Source organism: Peromyscus eremicus, chromosome 23 (assembly GCF_949786415.1).
Source record: "Peromyscus eremicus chromosome 23, PerEre_H2_v1, whole genome shotgun sequence".
Lineage (NCBI taxonomy): Eukaryota > Metazoa > Chordata > Mammalia > Rodentia > Cricetidae > Peromyscus > Peromyscus eremicus.
In genome coordinates this window covers 23,937,486-23,961,106 of record NC_081438.1, presented here as the reverse complement: position 1 = coordinate 23,961,106, position 23,621 = coordinate 23,937,486, and the positions used below count along the sequence as shown (strand labels likewise).

Here is a 23,621-nt window from a genome sequence, read left to right as displayed (position 1 = left end):
TCAGCTGCAAATTTTATTGTTCTTCTTGTGCGTATGTGTCTGGGAGGGGCTTGCGCCTCCATGTCATGGTGTGCATGAGGAGTTCAGAGGGCAACTCTGTGGAGTCAGTTCTCCCACATTATGTGAGGTCTGGGTTCAGACTCGGGCAACAAGGCTTGCATGGCAAGGACCTTGATCCTTTGAGCCATTCAACTGGCCCGAGAGTTCCTTGTTTTGACATCAATGCTTGTCCTCAACTCTCTGCACTACCACTCTGCCTTAGTCCCGTCATATGGCACAACCAATTGTACTGTCATCATTATAATTTGTTTTGGTCTGGGGGTGAACCCTGAGCCTCACTAAGAAATTGATTGACAACTGAAATGCACTCCATCCTTAGCCCGATTTTTTTTGTTTTTTGGTAAGACAAGGTCTCAATAATCCTCATGCTGGCTTCGTATTCTCATCATCGTAGGCAGGCTTTGAACATTCCTTGATCCTCCTGCCTCAGTCTTCCACTTAGTTGGGCTTATGGATACACCACACTGGCTGGAGTGAGGCCTGTTGTGCATTTTGTATTCTGGGCCTTTGGGTTGATTTCAGCTTCCGGAATTAGCTGACATGGGAATTGATGTAGTGTTTCAGAGTGTTATTGGAAATTCTATTTTAAGCTAGTGTTGAAGTCAGATACTGTGAGAAAAATTAGACTGCCACTTACTGATCTCTGGCAAGCTGTTTTTATATATTTATTTGCTTTTTTATTTTCTTTCTTTCTTTATGTAGCCCTGGCTATCTTGGAACTCACTCTGTAGACCAGGCTGCCTCAAACTCAGAGATCCTCCTGCCTCTGCCTCCTGAGTGCTGGAATTAAAGGTGTGCGCCATCATGCTCTGCTTGTGATAAGCTCTTGACTGGTTACTTTGTATGTGTGTCTGTGGAGGGGGTATATGTGTGCAGATGTGTACCCGGTGAGTGCATGTGGGATGTGTGTGTGTGTGCAGATGTGTACCTGGTGTGTCTGTGGAGGGGTGTGTGTGTGCAGATGTGTACCCAGTGAGTGCATGTGGAGGTCATGTGTCTTTGTCATCTCTCGCTACCTCATATTTCTTTCAGAAATTTTTTTATATTTATATTTATTTATCATGATTGTACATACCTGTGTGTCTATGTCCACGTATCCCACAGTGTTATCCCGCTCTCACCTGCTGAGCTATCTTGTCAACCCTCCTTTACTGATTTATTCAATTAGAAATTAAAATGTTTTTATTTGTATGACTTGTTTTTACCTCCATGTGTGTCTGTGTACCATGTGTGTCTGTGTACCGTGTGTGTCTGTGTACCATGTGTGTGCCTGTTGTCTGTGGAGGCCAGAAGAGCATGTTGAATCCCTTGGAACTGGCCTTACAAACGGTGGTGAATGGCATGTTGTGGAATATTAGTTGAGGACGTGTTACATTTGTTTATGCTGTGGTATATTTGTCTAATGATGCAAAGACCTGTTGCATTCTTTTATGTTGCATTTGTTTAATTCTCTAAAGCTGTGTTACTTGCCTGCCTAAAATACCCACCTGATTGGTCTAAGAGCTGAACGGCCAATAGCTAGGCAGGAGAAAGGATAGGCGGGGCTGGCGGGCAGAGAGAATAGATAGGAGATATCAATGGAAAAGAAAAGAATGAGGAGGGAGAAAAGGAGGAGAGGAGGACCCCAGGGGCCAGCCACACAGCCATCCGTGGAGTAAGAAGGAAAGAGACATATAGAATAACGAAAGGTAAAGAGCCCAGAGGCAAAATGTAGTTAAAGAGAAACAGAATAATTTAAGTTAGAAAAGCTGGCTAGAAACAAGCCAAGCTAAGGCTGGGTATTTGTAAGTAAGAATAAGTCTTCATGTATTTATTTGGGAGCTGGGTGGTAGGTCCCCAACGAGTTAAAAACAACAACAACAGTGGCAGTGTGAGTGCTAGGAATCGAACTCAGGTCCTCTGGAAGAGCAGTGCTCTTAGCCACTGAGACATCTTTCCTGGCCCTTCCATCTTACTGGTTTTTTTTTGTTTGTTTTTTTTTTTTTTTCTTGAGACAGAGTTTCTCTGTGTAGCCCTGGCTGTACTAGAAGTCACTTTGTAGACCAGGCTGGACTTGAACTCACAGATATCTACCTGCCTCTGCTTCCTGAGTGCTGGGATTAAAGGCGTGCGTCACCACCACCATCTTACTTTTTGAGATAGGTCTTCTTACTGAATCTGGAGCTCACTGACTGCCTGGACTGGGTAGCCAATGAATCTCACAATTCCCTTTTTTCAACACTGGGATTACAATGAGCCTACCCTGCCCGCTTTTTATGTGGGTAGTGGAGATCCAAATTTGGGTCCTCATGGTTAAGTGGCCATCACTTTACATTCTGAGTTATCTTCCCAGCGGCAGTGATTTGGCTTTTAATTGTGACCATGGGGGTCATGCTAATTCCGTGTTTTCCTTTCATAGGGAAAGCTTTAGGCAAATCCACAGTGGTCCCTGTGCCGTATGAGAAGATGCTGCGCGACCAGTCAGCTGTGGTGGTGCAAGGGCTCCCCGAGGGAGTTGCCTTCAAGCACCCTGAACATTACGACCTTGCAACCTTGAAGTGGATTTTGGAGAACAAGGCGGGGATCTCGTTCATCATTAAGAGGTGAGGTGCTTTCTCCTCTGTTACCCACGCAGTTTGTGCATACGTGTTGACCGGATCTGTAACCGGATCTGTACAGCTGTGTGATCCAGATGCTGTTTGTGTTGCTGCTTATGCTCATCATGTGTTTTCATAGGGGGTTTTGTCTTTTGTTTTTATGCAGACCTTTCCTTGAACCGAAGAAACACCTCGGTGAGTACATTCCTTTGTTTACACCTTTGCCTGCTGGATTCCTCATTATTGTCGTTGATTTTCTTTGAGTCAGTGATGTAAGACATTTCTGAGTCAGGGTTAGTGAAAAACCTGTGGCAGCTCACTGAGGTAAATACGTGGAGGCTACGTGGTGTTTCCATTTCCCGGGTCCCTCTTCCTCTGCCAGATCCTAAGAGTGCCTGGTTGACTGAGTATCACTGGAAAGGCAGGGTAGTGTTGAACACAGGCGTGTGTTCACCACTGAATGTAGTACGTACACCTTTGAGTGTTGCTCATGTATTAGGAGATGTCAGTGGCTGTCAAGTGACCATGACCAAAATGTAAAGTCCCTATGTCAGAGCTGCTGAGAGGAGGTTCACTGGAGGACTGTTAGCAGGGCTTCATCTAGGGTGGGCTGGACATTCCACTTAAGTAAGACAATGAACAAGAGACAGTGGTACTTTCAAGCCAGGTCTATTTGACATGCCATGTTTTGTGTGTGGGTGGGGTGGGGTGGGGGAGCGGGGTTATTTATTTATTATGTATACAATGTTCTGGCATGTACATGCCAGAAGAGGGCACCAGATCTCATTATAGATGGTCGTGAGCCACCATGTGGTTGCTGGGAATTGAACTCATGACCTCTGGAAGAGCTGCCAGTGTTCTTAACCTCTGAGCCATCTCTCCAGGCCCGTGTGTATGTATTTTTAAAGTTTTATTTTTATTTGTGTGTGTGTCCATGGAGGCCAAAAGAGAAGGCATCAGATTCCCTGGAGCTGGAGTTCTAGGTAGTTGTGAGCTGTCCATTGCGGCTGCTGGGAGCTGAACTCAGGTCCACTGTAAGAGCAGTGTGCACTCTTAACCCCTGAAGTGAGTTGCTGGCCCCTAGGTGACATGTTTTAAAGGTGATACTCGGTACCGTAGAAGACCTTTCTAGCACATAAAGACGGAAGGGAAAAGACACATGGAGTGTGTGTATGAGTGTGTGTGTGTGTGTGTGTGTGTGTGTGTGTGTGTGTGTGTGTTTCTCTGTGTAACAATCCTGGCTGTCTTGGAACTTACTTTGTAGACCAGGCTAGCCTTGAACTCACAGAGATCCACCTGCCTCTGCCTCCCGAGTGCTGGGATTAAAGACGTGCACCACCGCCGCTGGGCTGGATCAGTTTTATTAAGATGTAATTAACATACTTAAATTCACATATTTTAAGAGTAGACTACATGATTTTTAGTAAATGCACAGTCTAACCATTTGAAATCAGGGCTGGGAACACAGCTAGTGTCAAGAGTCTCGGCTCAATGTGGAAGGCCGAGTTCAGTGTCCAGCACTGGAAAGGCAGCAACAGGTTGCTTCTTGTTGGGTTATTTGAGCCAGCGTGGCCTCACAGCCCCAGACCTCAGCCTCTCCTCTGGAGCTGGCCATTGTGGGCAGCACCGCCATGATGAGCTCAGTGGTGGTCAGTCACTGACAAGCGCTGTCTCCAGTTCTGTGAATTGTCTTTTTGCTTGCTTGATAGTTTTTTTTAAAATTCATTTGATTTTCTATTATTTTGTGTGTATGGATGTCTGTATGTTTGTCTTTGGTGTCTGGTGCCTGAGGAGCTCAGAAGGCCACATCAGATTCCCTGGGACTAGCGTTACCTGTGGTTGTGAGTCAGTCCCCTAGTAGGTGGTGAGAATTCAACTTAAGATATCTGGAAGAGCAACCAGTTCTCTTAACCACTGAGCCGTCTCTCCAGCCCATTTGCTTGGTAGTTTCGTTTGTTTGTTTGAGACAGGGTTTCTCTGTGTAGCCTTGTGTCCTGGAACTCACGGAGATCTGCCTGCCTCTGCCTCCCCAGGCTGGGACTGAAGAAGGAGTGCTCCACCACTTCCTGGCTGGGAGTTCTATTTATTTATTTTTTTTTGTGTTGGCACCATTATTATGTCTGTGTACTTGTGCGTGTGTGGATCTGTGCAGATGCCAGAGTTAGCCGATACTGGATTATTCCACCGTCATTCTTGTATTTGAGACAGGGTCTCTCACTGACCTTGGTGCTCACCAGCCGGCCGGTGAACTCAGTGGCTCTGCCCCTGCTTCAGCTCCAGCTTTTATGAGGGTACAGGGACTCCAAACTCAGGTCTTCGTGCTTTTGTTACAGATCCTCAAGCGACCGAACCATCTCCCCAGCGCCTAGTTTTACATTAAAAAAATATTAAATTAAATGTATTTCATGGCAGGAGGGCACATGTGCTACAGCACACGGTGGAGGTCAGAGGGCATCTTGCTGGACATAGTTCTGTCCATCGTAGGAATTCTAGGGACCGAATGTGGGTTTTCAGGTTGGCAGCGAGTTCTGTCGCCTGCTGAGTTGTCTCGCGAGGCCCAGTCTTAATGTTTAGAGGAAATGGTTTTTCTCCGCTTGTCACTGTGCCCTGGATGTCTGTCTTCTCTGATGAGCTGTCGTTTGGGGGCTGGGAGGTGACTCAGTCCATGGTGCTTGCTCACCGCTCATGCTGTGGGGTTGTATTGAAGAAAAAGAAGGAAGACATCACCTGACCTTGGGACGTGGACCTTGGCCTTGCAAGTGTTCTTCTTCTCCAGGTTACAGCTTTTTAGCTCCTGGATCGAGTTCTTCCATTTCCAGTGGTGCTAGCTAGGACTGGAACCCAGGGTGTCGGTCGGTGCCAGTCACAGCTCACTGAGCGACACCTCCCAGATCTCCAGTCTATTTTGGGTTTGTGTATTTCAGAATGTAAAGGCATAAATTTGTCTCTGCATCTGGGTCTCCAGTGTTCGAGCAGCCATCAGTGAAGAGCGCACTCTCTCTGCGTCGTCTTGGTAACTTTGCTGGAAGTCAGCTGACCCTGACTCTATTTCTGTGGTGTCTTCACAGCAAATGTGCGAGCCAGAGAGTGTCCCTCTCCTTCCTGCCACAGTGTGCCTTTTGTTCCTGACCCTTTGGTCTGGCTAGGGTTAACACCTTAGCCAGAGGCCACCTTGATGTCTGTGCTGGGAGAGAACAGTCTGTCACCTCCACATTGTTCTCCGTGTTAGGTGAACATTCCCCTTTGACGTTAAGAGGGAAGGCATCAGTGTGTGGGGTCCTTTTTAAGATTGAGAGAGGCTGGGCAGTGGCGCACGCCTTTGATCCCAGCACTCGGGAGGCGGAGCCAGGCGGATCTCTGTGAGTTCGAGGCCAGCCTGCGCTACAGAGTGAGATCCAGGACAGGCACCCCCCCCCCAAAAAAAAAAAAAAAAAAAAAAGGAATTTGTAGTACCAGAGCTTTGCTGTGAAATGGAAGGCAGAGGTAGGAGAATCTGCACACCCTTGAGCCTCCAGTAGTTCTGAGTACACAGAGCAGAGGAAAAAAAAAAAAATAGGAGACCATGCCTCAATAAGGTAAATAAGGTATCCTCTGACCCCTCCTTGTGAGATGCATGTGGACACATGGTTTGTGTACACACTCGTTGGGGGGTGGGGGTGGGGATCGGGGGCGGGAATGACATTTACTGTGAGTGACTTGGAGCTTGTGTTTGATGCGTTCATTGTGGGGTGGCTGTGCCAGCTGAGGAGCATCCCTTACTCTGTGGGCTTTGGTTGTAAGTGATCATTCATTTTGTGATCAATCTTTTACTTAAATAATAGAAGTCATCAATTAAAGTACTGAGTTAAATTTTAGTTCTTGCAATCAATCCCAAGATCTTGAGCATGGTAAGCACATGGTGTGTCAGTGACTTACATATCCAGTCCCTGTTTTTTTATTTTGTGTGTATGTTTGTCTGTGTGCATGTCTGTGTGTAAGGGTGCACCTAGGTGTGTGTGTGCATACATGTGGAGGCCAGAGCTTAACAATCAAGTGTTGACCTCTGTTGCTCTACACTTTATTTAAAAAGTAATTGAATTTATTTTAGGTCTGGGTGTGGGTACATGTGCCACAGCATGTATAGGCCAGAGAGCCTTATTTATTTGTTTATGTTTATGTATCTGGAAGCTTATTTAGAGACACTCTTGCTCAATAAAGTTAAGATTCTCCTGTCACAACCTCCTAGGCAATCAGGAATTCGCTCTGTAGCCCAAGCTGGATTTAAACTCACAGAGATCCTCCTGCCTCTGCCTCTGGAATTCTGGGATTAAAGTCATGTGCTATCATATCTGGCTAAAATAAGTTTGTTTATTTTTTTCTTTTTTGGTTTTTTCTAGACAGGGTTTCTCTGTGTAGTTTTGGTGCCTGTCCTGGATCTCGCTCTGTAGACCAGGCTGGCCTCCAACTCACAGGGTCTGCCTCCTGAGTGCTGGGATTAAAGGCATGTGCCACCACTGCCTGGCTTTGTTTATTTTTAAAAAGCAAACAGAGTATATAACTTATTCTCGGATGTGGGGGGGGCGGGGGGCAGCATCTGGTTGTTTCTTTGTTGTGGGAGGTTAGCTCCCACCTTTTCTAGGGTTCTTAGGAGGAAGAGAGAGGGATAAGAAAATATCAGATAGAGAGACCTAGCCACTGGATCCAGATAAATACTCAACGGCCTCGAGGCTTTATTCAAAAGGCTTTTTATAACAATGCCAACTGAACTTAAAAATGGTTACAACTGAAAATATTATGTTCATTTAAAAAAATATGGTGGAATGTAATCACCATACATTATATGTGTGTATGAAATTGAAGACAGTGATGTTCTAAAATAGAAAATGGTGATGGTGTCATGGGCCTAAGAGGATGCTGGACTAAAGTCTATCAAACTGTGCAAACAGGCAAATTGTATACTGTGTGAATTATTTGTCAATGAAGATTTTATAAAACGTAAAAAAAATAAATAAAAATCCCAAGGGGAGGGGCAAAGGACCTCCCCCTTGCAAGATCAAAGCACGCGGTACAGCCAAGTGTAGACCCTTCCAAGCAACTGATAACCACATTCGTGGTCAAATCATCCCATCATGCAGTCCTGCTGGTAAAGCAAGCCCAGATTCTCTGACCCTGAGTAAGTTCTCACTAGGAAACCTCTGTGGGCACACACTTTCTTTTCTGACAGACTTTTGCTGTGGCGTCTTATGACCTTTAGCTCATGGTCCTTTTGCCTTGGTCTCCCTAGTGTTGTGATTACAGAAGGCCACCATGCCCACCTAGGGATCCAATCGAGTTTGAAAAAATGGTTATTTTGGAGGTGGGTATGTGGTTCGTGTTAGGTCAGGGTGAGGCAGGGAGATTGTTTCTCGCTGTGGCCCTTAGAGTGCGTTCACGGCCAGCCTGGGCAACTTCATGGAATATGTACCAAAATAAGTAAGAAGGAGGCTGGAGAGCTTGTTCAGTGGGTAAGGCCTTGGCAGCCAAGTTGGGTAGTCTGAGCTCTACCCCTGGGACTCTCACCGTGGGAAGGACAAAACCAGTTCTTGCACGTTGTCCTCCGACTTTCACGTGGGTGCGTGGTACATGCCTCCCAATACTCAACACACATAAGTAAATACATTTTTAAAAGTCAGAGACGGAGCCAGGCGGTGGTGGCGCACGCCTTTAATCCCAGCACTCGGGAGGCAGAGGCAGGCGGATCTCTGTGAGTTCGAGGCCAGCCTGGTCTCCAAAGTGAGTTCCAGGAAAGGCGCAAAGCTACACAGAGAAACCCTGTCTCGAAACCCCGCCCCCCCCCAAAAAAAGTCAGAGACGGGCTGGGCGCAGTGGCCCACGCCTTCAGTCCCAGCACTCAGGAGGCAGAGGCAGGTGGATCTTGGTGAGTTTAAAGCCAGCCTGGTCTACATAGTCATTTCCAGACTCACCAGAGTTACATAGTGAGATCCTGTGTCAAAAATGAAACAAGATAAAACACGAAACAAGAGCTGGAGACAGAGTTTTCAGGGTGGAGTTCTTGCCTAGAATCCCCCTGACAGGCTCCGGATGGTCCTCCTAGGCAGAGCACTTGAGGGGGGACATAGGTTCAGTCCTCAGTACAGCTAAAACCAAACAAATGGCGTCTCACTACCTGACTTCAGGAGTTTTGATGCCTTCTAGAGGTGTGATTGACACACAGTGAACTACAGAGTTGTAAAGTACACAGTGTGATCAGTGTGGACCCTTGTGTGCCATATGACCCTTCACCACCACAAATTGAGTATTTCTTTCATCCTGCCTCCTCATGGTTCCTGCCTGCTGTACCCCCAAGCTTTCATTAAGTCCTTTCCTGTCCCTGTAGGTTTACTGGAATTTCCAGATTCGCTTGCATGTATGTAGGTACACCATATTGCATGCCTAGTCCCCACAGAGGTTAGGACAGGGCATCAGTTCCTCTGGAACTGGAGTTTTGGGTGGTTGTGAGCCATCATATGGGTGCTGGGAACCAAACCCAGGTCCTCTACAAGAGCAGCAAGTGCTCTTAACCATTGAGCCATCTCTCCAGCCCCAGCATTTCCAGATTTTTACATGGATAGAATGATAATGTGTGTATTCTCTTGCTTGGCTTCTCATTTTGAAATTACCTGTGCTTTATATAGTAACAGTTGATTCTCATTTTACTGTTGTGTTGTGTGCATGTCTCCTTGGCCCCCCACCCCCCCCACCCCCCCCACTTGAACAAATATTGGAAACAGGGCCTCTCTGTGTAGCGCTGGCTGGTCCAGAATTCACAGAAATCTGCCTGCCTCGGTCTCTCAAGTGCTAGGATTAAAGGCGTGCTCTGTCACACCCCAGCTTTTGCTTGTCCGGACTTGGTCTTGCTTCCTAGGTGGTCTGGACCTTTTGATACAGACCAGGCTGTTGGCGAACTCAGAGCAGGCCTCCTGCTTTTACCTCCCATGTGCTCTCCACAGGCGATTCCCTTCTTGTCCACATTGTGTCCGTGTTATATATAGATACAACACAGTGTTTACTTGTTCCTCAAGTGAGGAACATCCATCCTCGGCTTTCTCAGGAAGGGCTGTGTAAGGTCGGTGGAGGTTTGACTCCACCAGCGCCCTCCACAGTGCTGGTGAGGTGAGCCGGGGGCTTGTACGTGCTAGGTCAGTGGTCTGCTGAGGGTTGTGCCATGTAGTCAAGACTGGCCTTGAACTTAGGTTCCTCCTGTCTCAGCATTCCTAGTGCTTGGATTCCCTGTGTGCCTCCAAGCCTGGCAAGACATTTCTTTTTGAGGGAGTGGGGGGGGGGGGCGGCATTTCCGAGACAGGGCTTCTTTGTGTAGCCCTCTGTCCTGGAACTCACTCTCTAGACTAGACTGGCTTTGAACTCAGAGATCCGCCTGCCTCTGACTCTCAAGTGCTGGGATCAAAGGCTTGCGACCCCACTGCCAACAGTTCTTTTAATTGCAGTATAATTCACATTTTAAAGTGTATCACAAGTTGGCAGCTGATCATTATGTTACTGTGAACACTTCCATCATATCTCACAAAAGCCCCCGCACTGACCCTTAAGTAGGGTCACATTTGTGTCAGCAGGCTCATTGTATGCCACTCAAGAAATGAATGTTTGATTTCTGTATTCAGCTCACTGACCAAATATTTGTGTGAAGTGAAGGTGGATAAAGGCGGTCAGAGGCTGTGTTTGCACATCTGTGTTTGCACGTCTGTTTGCACGTCTGTGTTTGCACGTCGCAGAAAGTTTCTCCTCCAGGTCCTCTCACGCCACCTCACATCCCCCACAAGCCAGGTCATAGTAGTTTATGCTGTAATCCCAGCACTGTGTGAGGTTGAAGGCCAGCCTGGGTTACGTAGCGAGACTCTACGTACAAACCTAAAACAGCAACAACAAAAGGAGTCAAATGTGGGCGGCACGGTGGCGCACACCTTTAGTCCTGGCACTCAGGAGGCAGAGGCAGCCTGATCTCTCTGAGTTCGAGGCCAGCCTGGTCTACAAATCAAGTTTCCAGGAGCAGCCGGGGCTGTTACACAGAGAAACCCTGTCTTAAAACAAAATAAAACAAAACAAACACCCAACAAAAAAGGTGGAGAATGGTTTGGGAATATTAAAATATCAACCCTACTTAAAATGTTGTTAAACCTGAATGTAATTTGCTTTCATTTGTAGGTGGCCGAGTGATGGCATCAGATACTGAGAGGACCATCCTGTCTCCTGGTGGAAGGTAAACAAACCATCCCTCACCAGCACTGTTGTGCCTCATGCCCAGAGTTACCAAAATAGCAGACAGCCTCGTGCCACACATCCAGAGTGCAAATGCAAATTTTGTTTTTGAGAAAAAGCCTTTCTTTCTAGTAGCCCAGGGTAGTCTCATATCGGAAAAACCGTGCCTCGGCGTCCTACGTGCTGGGGTTGAAGGCGTGTGCCACCACCGCCCGGCAAGGCCTTACTTTCTAGTAGCCCAGGTAGTCTCGTATTGAAGTCATCTTGCCTCGGCCTCCTACGTGCTGGCATTGCAGGTGTGTGACACCGGGCATGTCGGTTCGCCTCAGGAGTTGTGCACAGTGGCACTTCTTACGGAAGGCCGCACGTCGGGGAAGCTGTTAACTGCTGTGCAGGTGGCCCTCACACTTGCACCCCGTGATCCACGCCTCTCCCTTCTTTCAGTTGCGGCCCCATCAAAGTGAAAACGGAACCCACGGAAGACTCTGGTATGTACTAGTACTCTTAGAATCGCTTATAAACGTAGTCTTTTCCTTAGTCGTCGAGGAGGTTATATTTTGAGCTGCTAGTTACTGTGTCTTGTTATGCTGACCAGACTGGCGTCTTAGGAGCCTCCTGCCTTGGCCTGGCCAGTGCTAATATTTCAGGCATGTGCTGCTCTCCCTGGTTTCATTGTAGGAGGGGCCTCTAAAGATTTATTTATAATTAATCATTAATTTCGTGCATGTGCCTGTATGTAAATATGGTATATTTGTATGCATGGGTGGGGCGGGAAGTTGTGTGCCTGTGCATGCTCCAAGGACAGAGAGGGCGCCCAGTGTCTTCTACTCTGACTATTCCTTTGAGGCAGGGTCTCTCAGAACTCAGGGCCGGCTATCTGGGAAGCTCAGTCCCGTTACCCTTGCCTCCCTCAGGGCCGGTTTGGTCCACCTGTTACGAGAATCCTGAGATAGAATGAGCTCTGGTGCTCGGGATTGTGTAGGAAGCCTTCTCAGCCACGGAGAGGTCTCTCAAGCTCCCTCACTGTGGTTGAATTTGTGATTTCCTCATGGGAGATGATGATGAACATTTCTTTCATGCACTCATTGGCTGTTCCTGTGTCTTTGATGACATTTCTTTTTTTTAATCGTGTGTGTGTGTGTGTGTGTGTGTGTGTGTGTGTGTGTGTGTGTGTGTATGTATGTATGTAAGAGAGAGACAGACAGTGGGGGGAGGGAGGGAAGGAATGAATCCAGGCACATGTGTGCCACGGTGTGCCTGTTGAGATCAGGCAGCAACCGCGAGCGTTGGTCTGAGGCGTTTTGCTCCTGATGGGCCAGACCCTCTGACTGAGAGTTTCCAGGGATTCTCTGCCTTCCATATCACTGTAAGAACAGAGCAGGCATCAGAGACACACAGCACCATGACCCACTTTAAATGGGTTCTGGGTGCAAACTCCAGTCCTTCTGCTGTGTGGCAAGCTCTTCACCCAGTGAGTCCTTCTCCAGCTCCTGTTTGCTTTATTTTTAACCTGTGGTTATTGGTGTTTTTTTTTTTCCCTCCCCCAGTTTTCAGAAGTTCTGCATATTTTTTTGGATACAAGTCAGAAATATGGTCTTGCAAATGTTTCTTAGAGCCTGTGCTAGGTCTTTTTATTTTCTTTAATGGTGTCTTTGAAACTCAAAAAATAACAAATTGTGGTTACTATGTTTCCAAGGTTGTGATTTTGTTGTTTTTAGATTTAAAACATGTTTTGCTCTTTATTTTTATTTTTTATTTTTTTGAGACAAGGTCTCTATGTAGTGCCTGCGTCTCCATCTCCAATTTCTAGGATTAAAGGTGTGCACCACCACATCTGGTTTAATTCATTTAAATTTTTTTTTATTTTCAAAGTTATAATTATATTATTTCTTCTTTTCTTTCCTCCCTCTAAACCCTTCTATATACTCTGCCTTTCCCTCTTTCAAATTCAGGTCACATTGTTATTACATTCTCTCCCCCCACCCCCAAATATAACCTGCTCAGTCTGTGTAATCTTACTTATATGTAAATTTTAGCAGAGAAGACTATTTCTTCCTAATCTCAGTATTTCTTAGTTGCCTGTGTTCTTTGTATAGGATTGAGGTCTCATGGGTTTAAAAAAAATTTTTAAACTTAATTTTCAAAGTTAGCATTCAAGGCAGTGGATTTCTCTGTGGCATTTTTTTTTTTTAAAGAAAATATTTTTTTAAAGCTGGTTGGTGCTGCACACCTTTAATCCCAGCACTCAGGAGGCAAAGGCAGGCAGATCTCTTGAGTTCTAGGCCAGCTTGGTCTTCAGAGTGAGTTTCAGGACAGCCTGGTTTACAGAGCAAGTTCTAGGACAGCTGGGGCTGTACAGAGAAACTCCGTCTCAAAAGGAAAAAATAAAAAATTTTAAAAAAATATGTATATATTTATTTTTGGTTAAAAAAATTTGTATGGGGGCTGGAGAGATGGCTTCTTAAAGGTTAAGAACACTGGCTGTCCTTCCAGAGGACCCAGGTTTACTTCCCACCACCCACATGGCAGCCCAACTGTAACTCCAGTTCCAGGGAGTCCAACCTCCCTTTACACAGACACACATGCAGGCAAAACACCAGTGCACATAAAATAAAAATAAAATTTAAAAAATTGATGTGTATTTGTGTGACTATGTAGTTGGATGTGAGTGCAGTACTCATAGTGACCAGCAGGGGCATCAGAGCTTCCTGGAGCCCGAGTTATGGGTGGTTCTGAGCTGGAGGAGGAGTCCACGCTCTTAACCTCAGAGCCATCTCTCCAGCCCTGTCACTGCGGCATTTTCGTACACAGATATCATTAACGTTTTTCTTATGCCCTCCTCCTCCACGGTACCGCCCCCATCCTCCCGCCCCCTTTCTGTTTTATTGTCCTTTAGAGACAGTATGGCTCTGTGGCTCTGGCTGTCTGCTAATCCTGCAGCCTCCTGGCGGCTGAACCAGACACAGGGTTTCCTTTTATTTTCTTTTTACCTAGAAAATACTTGTCTAACCTAAAGTCAGCAAAGCTTTGTGATTAGGTCTCTTCTGAGGGTTTCTAGCGTTAGTTCTTAGGCTGGTCTGTGGGATGGAGAGATTGTCCTTAGGCATGTTGCGAGGTAAGAGCATAAATCACTCAGGTCATGTGAATGCTGAAGACCTTCCTGCTCTACTGAGTGACTTTGAGTCTCTGTCAGAGGTAGCGGAGTATTACCTCTCCCTTCCCCAGCCAAGAGCAGTCGGGCAGCCATATCCCACTGGTACTCTGTGTTCTAAAGTTTCCTTCCTGTCCTGTTGGGGGCGAGACGAAGTGAGCATTCTTCCCTTCCTCTCCCCTTTTTCCTAAGTTGATTTTTACTGTGACGTTTGTTCAGGTCGGTCAGTTGGTTGGGTCTGTCTGTCTGTCTATCTGTCAGTTGCCAAAACCTTGGCTTGGTTGGGGTTGCAGGTGGCTTCCTTCAACACCTACCTGATAAGCATTTGCCCTTTCAAAGTCTTTAATGTGTGTAAGGATTTGAATGTGCAGTGCCCTGGAACTGTGACCTACTGGAGACTGTCACTTGTTTACATGTATAAGGACTTTAATGTGCAGTGCCCTGGAACTGTGACCTACTGGAGACTGTCGCTTGTTTACATTGTATAAGGATTTTAATGTGCAGTGCCCTGGAACTGTGACCTACTGGAGACTGTCACTTGTTTTGTAGGCATTTCTCTGGAAATGGCCGCTGTGACAGTTAAGGAGGAGTCAGAAGATCCTGATTACTATCAGTATAACGTTCAAGGTAACCATTGTTTAATGGGGTCTTTCTTCCTGACACTTGGTGGTGGCGTTCAGCTCTCTGAGCCAATAGCCATCTGTGCCACAGTGCCTGTTCCTAGTTTCCGTCCGAGTCAGGCGAACGTGAGAGTTCTGGTCCCCATCCGTGTCTTCACTTGTATGGTCAGCCCGAGTCATCTTAGCAGTTTCAGCGTGGCGTGGTTAGCACATGCTTGTGTGCTCAGCACTCAGGAGGCCAAGGCCAGCCAGAGCTACGCAGGGAGACCTCGCCTCAAACAAACGAACGTTTTAGTGGCTGCTTCAGTGTGTGTGTTGTGAAATGTTCACGGAGTTCTGGTTTTCACTTGCCTGGGAGACTTGATTTTCTTTAAAGTGATAAGCCTTACTGGCTGTGGAGTATCTTACAAATGCCTAGAATAATATTTCATGACGTTTAAGCGTGCAAATATCTGTGTTCATGTACTGTCACTGTCAGTGACAAAAGTTGGGGGTAGGGTGCCCGCATATGGAGGTGAAGGACAGCTAGGAGTTGTTTCTTTCCTTACACTAGATGGCTCCTGGGGATTGAACTTGGGTCATTAGGCTTGGTGGCATGTGCCTTTACCCCCTAAGCTCTCTTGCTGGCCTTTGAACAGTTTACTGATTGTAATCCTAGGACTTAAAGCTGACATCATCATCATCATCATCATCATCAGGATTCTTTTTATGGTTTTAGAGTTAGAATATAGCTAGACTTGGTTGGTAGTGTCTTGCTCATGTACATAAAGGTAACAGGTAGATTGCTAAAGGTGGGGACATTTTATTTCAAACATCATTTTCTTCATTGACATCATTTGCATTACCTGCTGTGAGTATAAGTCCCCCACACTCCTCCCCCCACGCACACACACCCTCAACACTCACACTGTGAAGGTGACATTTCTTTGGTATTTTTTGAAACAGGGTTTCTACTATGTAGCTCTGGCTGCCCTGGTACTCATTAAGTAGATCAGGCTGGCCTCAAATTCACAAAGGTCCATCTGCCTCTGCCTCCTGAGTGCTGAGATAGAAGCATACGTTGTCACTCTTGGGCTTAATTATTTTTTATTGGTGTGTGTTCACTGTGCAGAATGGCTTGGCTTGCGTCAGGGTCTCATATATCTCAGGCTGTCCTCAAGCTCCGTATGTCACCGAGGATGAGTTCTAACTGTTTTCCTCATTGAACTGTTTCTTTAATGCAGTTGAAGAAGCTAAGCTACACATTCTGCTGCCCATTCCCCAGGCCAGTAGAGTAGTGCCTTGTGGGTATTTCCCTTTTTTCTTTCCATCCTTCTCCCTCTGTCTTCCTCTCTCCCACACTCCCCTCTTTGGACTGGAGATTGACTCCAGGGCCTTGAGCTGCGGGGCGAGCAGGTCTTCGGCCCCTGAACCACACACCACAGCCCTACGATGTCTCTCCTTTGTGACGTGTCTCTGCTTGTACAGTGTGTTGGTGTCTTTGTGAAGTTCCCTATGTGCTGTTGCAGACTGTTCAAATGCAGTGGTTATCAACCTGTGGGTTGTGACCCCTTTGGGAGTGAATGACCCTTTCTCAGGGGTCATAAGACCATCGGAAAACACATTTATGTTACAATTCATAATAGTAGCAAAATGACATTTATGAAGTAGCAGGGAAAATAATGTTATGGTTGGAGGTCACCACAACATGAGGAACTATGTATATTAAAGAGTCGCAGCATTAAGAAGGTCCAGAACCACTGGTCTAGGGTGTTTTGTGTGTTGTATTTAGATAGTGTTTTGTGTTCGTGTTTTCTTTTATTATGTATATGTGGTTTTGCTATGAGCCGAGGTCCCCAAACCCAGGAGTCTCCGTGCTCTCTTGAGTGCTGGTGTTACAGACTGTGGCTTGTTGTTTATTTGTTTTATGTTAAAAAGTAGCCATTGAAAGTAGCGTTTTGCTTCTTTCAGTTCATGAATTCTAAAAAGCCTGTTCAGGGTCTCGGGCTTTAGCTCAGGGGTAGTGTTCACCCAGGATGCCAGAAGCCTTGGCGTCCATCCCCAGCACCATGTAGACTGGCCACACTGGAGCACGCTTGCGTTCCCAGCACTCCAGAGGTGGAGGCAGCAAGACCTCAGAAGTCAGAGGTCAGCCTGGGCTCCATGTAACTGTCTCACGTACAGTGGAAACTTATCTGTGCTGTGTTATTAGATCTGTGACTTTGTGTTCTGTGTTTCCTGGTGAATGAACCTTCATCATGGCATCTTCATACGTATGTGTAGTGAGTGTACTTGGACCATAACCCTGTGGCTCTCTTTGTGTACCCAAATCCCCTTCCTCTCTCCCAAGTAATCCCCCTTCTGTTTTATGTATTTTCAAAATACTTTGACTAATGGGAAAACTTTGTTAACTTAATGAAAAGGATTCTGGACCAGCAAGTGCATCGATCCCTGCCTGGTGGTTTGTTGTGTACGCCTCTGTGGCGGTTGAGGCTTACTAGTAGTGGATGTCCTTCAGCAAGCCTGGGGGAGGTTTAGAGTCTCACTAATCCCTGTTTGGAAGAAGCAAACAGGAGGCAGGCGTGCGCAGTCAGCGTCCGCCTTTCCTGAAGCGAGCAGTTGTCCGTTTGAACCACTCCGAGCCTCCATTACAGACGCGCCATTACCATGCCATCCCGTCCTGTCTGTCATCCTCAGTCTCCTTAACTGTGTACACAAACCTTTACCTGAACACACTCCTCCCATCCACCAAGACCATCCACCAAGACCATCCACTAACATCCCCCCCCCTTTTTTTTTTTGCCTGTTTTTATTTCTAAAAAGGCCATCATTCCATACCCTCACCCAGATAGGCACTAATGTGACCAACATATGCTTTGAAATTCCTTTTGAAGCTTATCTTTGTATTCCAAAGCAGGCCCTTCTGAAACTGATGATGTTGATGAAAAGCTCCCCCTTTCGAAGGCTTTGCAAGGTATCGCCTTTCACTTCTGCTCTCCCACATCCTGTTCGTATTTACTGTTTCTTTATATTGGACAGACTGTTTTAATAATTATAACTATATTACTTTTCCGAATGGAAAAGGAAAAAAAATGTATTGGCCTTTTTTTTTTTTTTTTTTTAAACATAAATGAACTTCACAAGCAAAATTTTTCAAAACCAATTTTCCCTTTTGTGAATCTAGTAATGAATCTCGAAATGGGTACATGACACACTTTCCTATTGAAGGTAAAGTACACTTTATACCTTTATCAGCATAGTCAGCAGGCAGGCTGTTACTGGGGTTAGCAGTGTGAGCAGTGCTAAGGCGTGGTGATGCTTAGCTTGGGAAGGATTGCAGACTATCACTTGTGAATCCCTGTGCTTACTGAATGACTCCTTGGGTAACTCTTGTGCTGTGTCTCCAGACTTGGTCATAGTCTGTTAGTGATGGCTTCTCCTCTGTCCCTTCTGGCTTTGATCTCATGCGATGTATTTTCTTTAGTGTCACTCTAAAATGTAAATAGAATGGTCTCTTCCATTTTCATAGATTTTAGTAGACGAGAGAGGACACACAGGGTCATAGTATGCATGAGCAGCCTCCCTAGCCCGCCCTCGGTATCTCTGCCATGCTGTGGCCGGCCGGCCTCTTCTCCCTTCTCTCGTGTTTTGGCTTCACATCTGTTTCCTTTGACTTTATACAGTCAAAGAATTTACAGCTCCGTAAATGCACAAGTGAAGGTCCACCAAGCATAAGAACGTATGCAGAGGAAGCACACTGTGCCTGCGGCTCGCAGGTCGGCTTGTGAATATAGTGCTGCCTGCCCTTAGCTTTGTGTTCTGGTGAGTTCCCACTGTAGAGCACGTGGGAAGCATCCCGAGACAGTCAGGGCATGACGGCACAGAGCATTGCGACACAAAGACAATTTGTGGGCACTGTGAGAGCTCTGAGGCCCTCCAGGTCAAGTGTACCGATGACCTTGGCCTACCCCTTAGGCAGGAGCTGAGCACAGTCGTCAGGAGACATGCCCCTCGGTGACTCCTGTACTGGCAGGTGTCTGTTTTCCTTTATGCACGATGGTGTTTTTCCTCTTTTCCTGTCCCCAGCGTAGACACTTAGAGATTGAGGATGCACTTGGGGGCAGCTGTGCACTGGATCCCAAGGGGCCGTTTGGTGTCCTGGCTGGTGGCTCTCGTGCGGTGCCTGGTTGGTCCTCTTGCTCTTCCTGGCTGCCTGACCCAGCAGGTGGCTGGATGTATGCCCCATGTCCAGAAGCAGGCAGGTCATTTCCTGAACTAAAATGCTTTGAAACTAAAAATAGTCTCTAGAATTTTAATTCAAGTGTTTAAGTACAACTTTGATTGAATTATGGACTAGTGTCCATAGCTTCTGTCACGGTAGAAAGGGAAAGAGGGGACATTCCACACACAATACGCCTTGACTTTGTTTTGTTTTTGTTTTTTGTTTTTTGTTTTTTGTTTTTTTGGTTTTGACACCTTGTTAAGTCTCTAGGCAAAGAAAGACTGTCTTCTGATTTGGTGGTTTGTTTGTGGGTTGTTGCCCGATGAGCATGGTACCTGGACTGTAACGGCTTCTCGGCTCCCAGCATCCCTCGGCAATCTAGCATGTGTGACAGTGACTAATACCAGAGCCCAGCCCTGCAGAGTGTCGTTCTGGACGTTTGCATTTCCAAAAGTTCGCAGCTTCCGAATAGCAGAGTTAAAGATTTTTCCGAGTTAGCAAACATTGTTTGAATTTATGGCTGAGTTAAAAAAACCTTTGCGTGTATGTTTATTATATTAAAGTGTATGGTCACACCTAGTGTTTCTTCTTTTACTGCTAGTTTTTTTTTTTTTTTTTTTTTTTTACTGGTTTAGTATATGTTGTTCGTTTTCTTTGTAGGAAGCCGTCATTCCTCAGAAGGCAACGAAGGAACAGAAGTGGAAATACCCGCAGAAGGTTAGGAAAGCAGGGCCTTGAATTTTCCCCTGTCCGTTGCCCGTTCTTCGGAGATGAGACGGTGGTGGTCCGCGCCTTCACGGCGAGCACCTTCAGTTTTAGAGAGGAGGCATGTGGTGGCCCGCTCTCACTGTGCTAAAGGCACTGGGCCTGGCCGCCATGGTTAGTGATGCTCTTGGCCGTGCCAAATCAGTGGGTCCTGTTTCTTTTTAGCTTTCTTGTGCCATATTGAAAGAGGAGGAAAAAAAAAAAACTCCAGTATTTTATTTTATTACGTGAATTAATTATTTTTCAGTAGATTCCAGTTAAAATGATTCCTTGGTTGTATTTCTTTAACTTTAAAACGTGGTATTTATTATCCCCAGTTTGTTCGTAGGGCAACAGATAACTTTGTGACAGAGACCCCGGGAATGGCTGCCACTCAGTTAGCCACTGAGTTCTCCTTAGCACTCCCTGGGCAGCAACACACTGAGGAATGTTAAGCACCTGACTGCACAGCGTGCGGGAGCGCCCCCTGCTGGGTGGCTGGCGTAGTTCATAGCCCTCCCAGGAGATGGCTGGTGGGTCATCTCTAGTTGCAGAATCAGTATTCTTCTCATTAACTGTTGTTTATACAACACAGGGGGAGTTTATCCTGAAACTTGACTTTCCTTGTATCTGCTGTTTCGTTTTATTTAAGAACTCATGGATTTGACCTTTGACCTTCTAGTGAAGGGGTGATCTTAGCAAAGACATGGGCTGATCTATGCACATTCAGCTGCAGTAGGCTTCCTAGTAGGAATAAATTTCTCTCAAAAGATGTTCTAGCTGGGTGTGGTAGCGCACACCTGTTATCCCAGCACTTGGGAGGCTGAGGCAGGAGGATCACCCTTGAGTTCCAGGCCAGCCTGGGCTACGTAGTGAGACCCTGTCTCAAAATAATAAAACAGAAAAAGAAATACTTGTGCATCCTTGAGATGTTCTTCACAGGTGATTGTGTGGTGAGCGCCCTGTTGGGTTTGGGGAGGTAATGTGATGGCAGGTCTTAGGTTGGGGCGGGTGATACTGCTAACAACAGGCCTCTGTACAGGACCTGCATGGTTCATCCAGCACCCAGACTGCTTCACGGTTTCACAAGTCTGTCAACACATACTGGGTCTCGGAGACTCGTTTCTGATGAAATTCTTACCGATGTGTTCCAGTGTTAACAGCCGAGTTAATTTGAGTGCACTTGAGTCCTGCTCTTTATTCCTATACTAACAGCAGACATCGTCTTTGGCAAATCAGATAATCTCTCAACCTTTGCAAAATGAAAGACCGCTAACGAAAATTCCCTGTGCTTCCGGCACTAACATTTCCCGTGTACGTACGTTTTGTGTCGTAATACAAATCCCGGTCAGAGTCCTGCAAGAGAGCCCGCCGCAGTCCTGCATGCACCTGTCACCGCCTTTCTCTTGATACGAAGGTCTCCTTTGCACAGAGTTGGCTGTGGTTTTATTTAACAGTATATATAAACCACGCGTAGGGTTTCTGGAAGGACAGAGGCCATAGTGTCCACACTAGAAAGCATGTTTTTATCTGGCATCCTCCAGTTAGAGCAAGGAAACAACTGTGAGTCTGCTGTACCCACATTCCTCCAAGAACACGGGGCTCTTGAGTCCACCGATGCAGGTAACTTGGTGTTCTCTTAACACTTTCCAGCGTTTTCTACGTTTTGTTTTCTTTTATCCCTAGTGGTAATCAAGGGTCAAACCTTTTTAATGAACATGAAATGAATTCAAATGCCAGTTGCCTTTTATTGTAGGCTTCTTTTGGAGCACCAGACAGTAAGTGTTGGAGCACATGGAACATGCTGAATAATGAATGTCATTTTAGAATTTTATTTTTTTCAAGATTCTACTCAACATGTCCCTTCAGAAACAAGTGAGGACCCTGAAGTTGAGGTGACTATCGAAGGTTAGTTATTCAAGCCTTGACTCCAAGAGTCCACTTCTGGTCATGAGCGTATATGTCACAGTCACATTTGAGTCTGCATCTCATTCATTCTGAAAGACAGAGCAGCCCACGCCCCAGTAGGGCTCCCCGGTTGCTTTAGGAGTGCTGGGTGACAGGTTTAAGCTGTGCAAAGTAGATTTGGCCCGGAGGTAGCCCAAACTATGCTTTCTGTCAGTAGTAATTGAAAAGTGGAGGAAAAAAAGGCATCCCAACCTAGATCCACACACAGAGACAGATTCGAGGATCTCTTGGGTTGTGATAGAAGAAACTGAAGAGGTGCTGGAGGTCCTAGTATCTCAGTCAGCCGAGGGGAGGAGAAGGCTGCCCAAGATGGCCTCAAACGTGTAGGCTCCTGCTGTCCTAGCCCAGTTTCCCAAGTAGCTGAGACTGTAGGCATACGCCATCATCCTGGGCGAGTCAGTAGCTTTTAATGCAAGTCCTTCCCCAATGCCACTTACTTGTCTTTTGAAAATGTTTGGAAGCAGTGGTTACGAATAAAAAGGAAAATAATCCCCAGTAGCTAAGTTATCTTAATACTTGTTTGCTTGTTTGTTTTGAAATGGGGTCTCACTGTGTATCCCTGGTTGGCCTGGGACTTAGTATGTAGACCAGGCAGCCTTGTATTCAGAGTGATCTGCCTGCCTCTGCTTCCTGAGTGCTGAGGTTAAAGGCTTGTGCCTTTACGATTTAAAATTTTTTTTTCTAGAGTAAGTTCTCACTATGAGGCCTTGGCCGTCCTGGAATGGCTTTGTAGACCAGGCTGATCTTGAACTCTTAGAGATCTGCCGGCCTGTTGTCCAGTGCTGGGATTAAAGGTGTGTAATGCCATCCAGGTTTTCGTCCCCTTCATTCCAGTGTCTCCCAGGACTCCTCTGTAAGTGCCCCTCAGTGTGGTACACTTGTACAGCACTGGAATCTAGGGACTGAAGTTCTCACCCAGTCTGCCCCTTCATCTGGGGATGGTGGCAGTACATGGCTGATAGGTTATTTATATGCACATGCGTATGTGTGGATCTCTGCATTTTTGCAAATGTATAGGTGCATTATGATGCAAGTTTTTGTCACAAAGACCTCCACCTTCCCAATACACACAGTTGGCAGTTCTTTTTTCCTAACCACAGCATAACCTTTCTTGGTTTGGGAGCTTGGGTGTGCTCTGTCTCCCTCTCTCTGTCTCTCTCCGTGACCTGTCCTATTGTGTCTCCATTGTATTGAAGATGTATGATGGCTTTCACGTGCTAGAAGAAATCTTTTCATACTTCATGTTTCAGTTGCAGTAAATTAATGCATAGATTTGTCTTCCTCATTAACATCATTTTATTAACCTGAAAGCTACTTTGAATTCTTTGTAGTCAATTAGAGAATTGAAATTTTGTCACCTTTAGCTGGTAGAGGTACTGTCACCAATCCTGACGACCTGAGTTCAGTCCCCAGGACCCACATAATAGAAGATGAGAACTACCTCCTGTTCTCCGAAACCGAGTGATAGGTGCCGGCGTCCCTCCCAAACACATACAAAAACGAATAAATAAATTGTACATCTTAAAAATGATTTATTTTTATTTTTGTGCATTGGTGTTTTGCCTGCATGTATATCTGTCTAAGGGAGTCAGATCACTGTGAGCTGGAGTTACAGACAGTTGTGAGCTGCCGTGTGGTGCTGGGGATTGATCCCGGGTCCTCTGGAAGAGCAGCCAATGCCCTTAACTGCTGAGCCATCTCTCCAGCCCCAAATTATAAATTTTTAAATAAAAAACCCCAATTAACTTCTAGAAGATTATAAGCATGTAAATGAGATAGTAATCAACTTTATCCTTTATACAGAAATGAGAAAAGTAAGTTCTTTGAATTATAGAAATAAAACTGGATAAGATGAAGAACCAATTTGGGGTTGGAGTTTTGGGTTTTGTTATTTTTTGTTGTTATTTTTGTTTGTTTGTTTTGAGACAGGGTCTCTATGTAGGCCCAGATGTCCTGAAACTTGATATGTAGACCAGTAGACCAGGTTGCCCTGGAACTCACGTGGATCCACCGGCCTCTGCCTCCCGAGTGCTGGGATTAAAGGCGTGTGCCACCACACCTGGCACCAA

General features: G+C 46.0%; 1 protein-coding gene across 9 annotated transcripts in view; it reads left to right on the top strand.

The window, feature by feature from the left end:
* Positions 1 to 23,621, top strand: part of Gtf2i (general transcription factor IIi) — a 95,410-nt gene that overhangs the window by 34,304 nt on the left and 37,485 nt on the right. For 4 of the 9 annotated variants that reach the window (XM_059249643.1, XM_059249642.1, XM_059249640.1 and 1 more), the window contains exons 5-11: positions 2,459 to 2,642; positions 2,803 to 2,831; positions 10,815 to 10,869; positions 11,313 to 11,356; positions 14,569 to 14,646; positions 19,501 to 19,557; positions 21,430 to 21,492. In XM_059249643.1, coding sequence (XP_059105626.1) covers positions 2,459 to 2,642; positions 2,803 to 2,831; positions 10,815 to 10,869; positions 11,313 to 11,356; positions 14,569 to 14,646; positions 19,501 to 19,557; positions 21,430 to 21,492 — 510 coding nt within the window. The remainder of the gene's footprint in view (positions 1 to 2,458; positions 2,643 to 2,802; positions 2,832 to 10,814; positions 10,870 to 11,312; positions 11,357 to 14,568; positions 14,647 to 19,500; positions 19,558 to 21,429; positions 21,493 to 23,621) is intronic. The other 5 variants (XM_059249645.1, XM_059249644.1, XM_059249647.1 and 2 more) reach the window with 5 other exon arrangements.